General features: G+C 43.8%; 1 protein-coding gene across 1 annotated transcript in view; it reads left to right on the top strand.

Annotated features, from left to right (window-relative positions):
- SLC15A2 (solute carrier family 15 member 2) overlaps positions 1 to 5,114 on the top strand; it is a 40,136-nt gene extending 35,022 nt beyond the window's left edge. Inside the window, exons 20-22 of the mRNA XM_005415763.2 lie at positions 405 to 551; positions 1,575 to 1,679; positions 2,487 to 5,114. Of these exons, the coding sequence (XP_005415820.1) occupies positions 405 to 551; positions 1,575 to 1,679; positions 2,487 to 2,663 (429 nt within the window). The 3' untranslated portion in view covers positions 2,664 to 5,114. The remainder of the gene's footprint in view (positions 1 to 404; positions 552 to 1,574; positions 1,680 to 2,486) is intronic.
- The last annotated feature ends 341 nt before the right edge of the window (positions 5,115 to 5,455 follow it).

Raw genomic sequence — 5,455 nt, 5'->3', positions numbered from 1 at the left:
AATGATGTCATAGGGAAGTTGTACAGTGCTGATAAGATGGGAGCAGTGACCACATGGATGCAATGAGCACTTACCCTCTCATCCTTCTTCAACCTTGGAGACAGCAGCAGGTCACAGGCTCGACAAGTCACAGAACCTCACAGGCATTCCCACAAAAGACAACTTGTTAGTTTGCAATAATTCAGGGAATTCTTGTGGTACATAAATGAGCTGGAATGCTTCCATCCTGTTCTCTCTGCTCTGTGTAGCAGGAGTCATCCTATTCCCAGGCTTGGAAATGGCAGGGTTGAGAGACATAGTTTGCTTCAAAAACTTTGGTTTTTGGTAAATTTGCTGCTGTTGTCCAGGCTAAGAAAGACCTGATCTTTCAGCAACTAATCAGTGTGCCTTTATTGTCCTGCTAGATTTCTGGAGGTGCTCTTGAGACATGGAAGTCAGAAGACATCAAAGCCAACAATGTCCATATGGCCTGGCAGTTACCACAATATTTACTGATATCTGCTGGGGAGGTGATGTTCTCCATTACAGGTCTGGCCTTCTCCTATTCTCAGGTACTCCACTTAAAGATAAGGACCTTACAATTAGACTTCAAGATTTATTTCTGCATCTGTCATTGACTTGTCATACCTCCTTTGACATGACACTAACAATGTTATCTATCCTTCAGCTGAAAGTGGTATTGTAACACAGCTTGCTGGGTGCCCTCAAGCTAAATTAATTCATATTCTGAAGGTACCTGTTCTCAGTGATACTTGGAAATATCCTTTTCTGGTAAACCTGAGAACACAGAACAGAACTGGATAGTTAATGGGAAAACTCTGAATATTTTAATACCAGGGTTTTCTCTTAGCGTAGTATTGTGTGCTATGTATTTTTCAGTGATATAAAGGCAGGGTATTTCAAGGGCTACAGGACTGCATGAGGACTTGGCACCTGCTTTAAATTGAGAGACTGAAGGGGTCTAAACATGCAAGGTTGTAACAAGTGAGCAAGGGGTAATGAACCTGCAAGGGATGATTTGATTGTTGTCTGGGGAGGTTGATGAGAAGTGAGGACTGAGACATTACATGGTCAAACAGCTACTGAAGCTGCTCAAATCTATCCCTGGAGTAAGGTGCAGATGTTTATTAATGAGGATGATTAATGCAGTGGGATGATCTGTAATGGGATGTGAAAAATTTGTCCTCAGAAGGAAATTTAACATCAAGATCCAGTCTCTTTTCCAAAGGTGAACAGCCACATGGCACCAGACTCCAAACTGCAGGGCTTGTGTGGCTCCTTGGACGTCCTGATGGTACCATTTCAGATGCTGCAGGTTGGGGATGACCCGGATTCAGCTCTGCAACAACAGCACTTCCTGCTTCTTCATGTGCCCTTCTGTCCATGTTTTGAAAGCTCCTTGTATGCAGATGTTGAGATTAACCACAGATTAACCACTCCACACAGAGGAAGTGCCCCCATCTCCTCCTAGGCTGAGCCCAGTGGCACCTGCACTGGGCAGGACTGCAGAGGGTGAAGTAGGGCCGAAGGGCGCAGCGCGGTTCCCACTGATCAGGCCCTTCTCCTCTTTTCAGTCTCCAGCCAGCATGAAGTCGGTGCTGCAGGCAGGCTGGCTGCTCACTGTGGCTGTGGGGAATACCTTTGTGCTCATTGTTGCTGAGGCTGCACCAATGGCACAGGTATGGTTTGGCTCTTAAAACAAGTTGTGCTTTACAACAGGCTGCTGGTGCTTCTGGATGGCCCTGTCCTGGTGCACAGCTTCTCTGCCCAGCCCCAGGCTCCTGCACCTGACAGCGGCTCACTCTGAGCTGTCCCCCTGCCCCTGCTCTGTGGAGCCCTCAGTGGAGCTCCCCTGGGGAGCACTGGCCCTCTCTGGCCCTCCAAGGGCTGGAAGTATCTGACCTGAGCTGGTAAGCTCAGCTCTAGGCAAGCTGGCTGTGTCTGCTCCTGGAGCCTGGACACAGTGGCAGCCACACCTTGAGTGCTCCCCAGAAACGAGACCCGTGGGCACTCAGCTCTTCCTCAAGGGTCTCACCTGGGGAATCCTGCCAGGCTGCCTGTGACACCCCTGAGATATCAGGCTGACAGGGAGAGGTTGTGGTTTAATTCAGGTTGTGAAACTTCTGGGACGATGAAGGTCTCTACTGAGGCTTATTTCTGGCTAGCATGAATCTGCCTCTCCCAAAAGAATCTTGTAGGCAAAAAGCCCAGGTGGGTATGTTCCAGTCAGATTTGTAAAAAAAGATTTAATGAAACCAACTCAATCTAACCATTTTATTTCAAGAGGTATCACATGTTTGTAATTACATTATGTGTACAAGCATTTATCAGAAAAACAGGATGAGAAAGTTTCTATCTTGTGAGCCATTTTGGAAACTAAGAAATAATTTTCACACAGCTCTTTATAAAGCACTTGAAAGTGCAGAGATATCCTCCAGACTGAGAGTCTGGGGTCTCCTGACCTGCTGTTCTTTTTTCTTTCCTAGTGGGCTGAATTTGTCTTGTTCACTGTTCTCCTCTTTGCTGTGTGCATTATTTTCTCCATCATGGGATATTTCTATGTCAGTGTGGATCCAGAGGACCTAGAAGAAAAGGAAGAGAAGAGAGAGACATCAAGCAGAGGAAACATGATTGGTCTTGTTACTCAGAAAACAAAGCTCTAACACATCATGGGTTGGGATTTTTTTTTAACTCAGCTATGAGAAGGTGAAAGAAGGGTGGGGACAGAGTTATTTTATTTTAGAGCATTGCAGTCTTTGTTACTCAAAATGTAACCACCTTATAAATGGGACCAAATGGCCCTCTATAAAAACAATGGGGGTCCTGAAATCAGAGCAAAACTCCTTGGGAAAGCTCCTCAGGTATTAAAAGCCCTTACTAGTATTTACAGTGTAATTTAAAACCTGCCCATCTTTTTAAGCATGGAATGCTTTCCTATGATTTTGCCTTAAACATATATTTAGGGCAGCAGGGAGGAAGGGTGGCAGGAATGCCATATGACACAAAAATCTGGAAATGTTATGAGAGAAGAAAGAGGAAAAACTAGTATAGGAATTAGGGAAGAATAGATGTTAGTGACAGAAGGATTTTTAATGCTGTCATCAAGGACTGTAAGGGTTACACACAATCCCAAAGGATTTCATCGTGTAACTCTCCTTATGAGTATTTCATCCCATTATTGCATGTTATGAATGGTTCTGATTTATGATTTTCACCTTCAGGCTCAGAAGTAATAACAGGGAATTAAATTCTGCAGGCTAAAATATTCCCAAAACACTGCTGACGAAGACAAGCATGCTGCCACCTCTCCCATTTTTTCCCCTAGAAGTTTTTAACAACTGATGGTGTTCTTTGATTAGACATGATTAGAGAATTGCTTTATGCTTTCTTATTTCAGAATTCCAAACAGTTATTTGCCATCTTCCTATACATTAAGCCTTTATTGGGCATTTCCTTTTACAGCACCTGTCGCTGCAAGTTAGGATATAGCTGATTTCTTATCTTATGCCTCAGTTATTCCCCACTGAGAGACAAGTTGCAGTAGTTTCCATAAAATTCCAGGCATCCTGCAGTGAGTTATTTACAAGGATGCACTTTATCATTTTTTCAGTCCACAAGAGAAGACCGTGGCATATGAGATTTTTCTTTTTCCTCCTTGTTTTTCTATCTCTACCAGACTTTGGATATAGCAATTTTATTGGAATTGTGATATAATTGTCTGATTTTCCTCAATTGCGTGAAGCTGTGATTTCATGTTCTGCATAGGGGTAATCCAACCACTGCTGATCTAGTAAAACTCCTGAGAGAGTCCCTGCCTTCCTCTGTCACTTCCAAGGCCACAGTTGTAACAGGTCTGGCCTAATTTAAAACAAGGTTGTCAACAGGATCTTCAGGTTCACAGAGAATAGGTTTTAAATTATGCTTTCCTCTTCCATCTTGGCATTGGCCATAGGTGGTTACTGATACTTGGATTCAGGACATCACAACATACATGTTTAATTTAATTCCTGTTCAGGACAGTGATAGGAAATACACTTAGTTTGACACCACCTCAGCTCCTTTGATGTGCTGCCAGTGTGTGTGTGTATCTTCTTGAGTAACACTAACAAAACACAGCTTTTTGGTTTCTAACTCACAGCCTAAGATTGCTCCCTCTGCTTCCCATCCTAAGTGGGCATGGACTTTCACCACTAGTTCTGCATGAGCTTCTGCCTGCTGTGAAGTAGCATCTGGGGTTGTGCCAGATGGGGACCATGGTCTCATCAGATAAATGAGAAGATGCTGCAGATGTGCACGCAGGAACACTTGGGGTGGTTCAGTCCATGCAGAAACATTTATTAAGCTGTGGTGGCTGGATCCGGGCAGCTGAACCCTGCAACTCCATGGAGAATGAAGGGCATTGAAAGCCACTGATTAGGTCATCCAACCTGCTTCTCAGAAGCCAAGTGAGGATTATTCCCCTCTGTTCTTTCTGGTATTGTTCTCCTGCTGTGATTCTTTGTGTGGGCTCTTTCTCCTCCAAGCATTGTTGTTTTCCTAATCCCATTTTATGACACACTGTGAATCGGCTCAGAGGCTGCTGAATCACTCTGCTGTGATGCTGTTTGACTGGCTTCCAATTTGAAGCACTAATAGAAAGCATTTCTTCCTCCACCCACTGCAAACAAAACAAAAATCCCCAAACTGAAGGAATGGCCAGGCTCCAGTAACACCGAACAAACACAATTTAGAATTATTGGAGCATTTAATTTTTTATAAGCCTTGAATTTAAAAGTATGTTGGGGTTCGAGGGCATATGTGGTGTAGAGACAAATTAAAATTATTGAAACACTTTCCTTGGGAAGCATTGGTAAGCAGTTCAAAGTTGCAGGAGGGAAAGCAAGGTCTCCAGATCTCTAAGACTACATATGCTTGAGAACCTCTTGATTTTTTTTTGTTTTATTTCCTTATTGGCGACACTACCAGAAGCTGTCACAGACTCTGAGCTTAATTTAAAGGAATCATTCCAAACTCATAAAAGATACATTTAGGATGTCATCTGTATCTGTTTTTTAGACTCCTGATGCCAAATTGCCCCTTTCCAAACATCTCCATGTTCCAAACCATCACCATAATGCTGGGGGAAGGAAAAATTGTAATTCACAGTTGAGAAGATTATGAACAGGAAGGCAATGCTATAAATAAAGTGCTAACATGAGGCTGGGGGCTGCTCCTGCAGCCCCTCCCAGGAATTGCTGGGGGGACTGTGAGGCTCTGCTCACATTTCTCTCAGAGATGAACTGGTTACTTCTTCCCACGTGCTCATCATCACCTATTGGAAGCTTTTCCCTTCTCTGATCTGCCTGCTTGGTTGCTGGTATGATCTTTCCCCACTGCTTCACTTCAGCTGCTGTTGTAGCTTTGCTAAATTGGACCCATTTATTTGGAATGCACCAGCAGTTTGGAGGGATTTCCA

Source organism: Geospiza fortis, unplaced genomic scaffold, assembly GCF_000277835.1.
Source record: "Geospiza fortis unplaced genomic scaffold, GeoFor_1.0 scaffold112, whole genome shotgun sequence".
NCBI classification, from domain to species: Eukaryota; Metazoa; Chordata; class Aves; order Passeriformes; family Thraupidae; genus Geospiza; species Geospiza fortis.
Note: the sequence above shows the minus strand (reverse complement) of the source record. Positions and strands in the feature narration are given on the sequence as shown.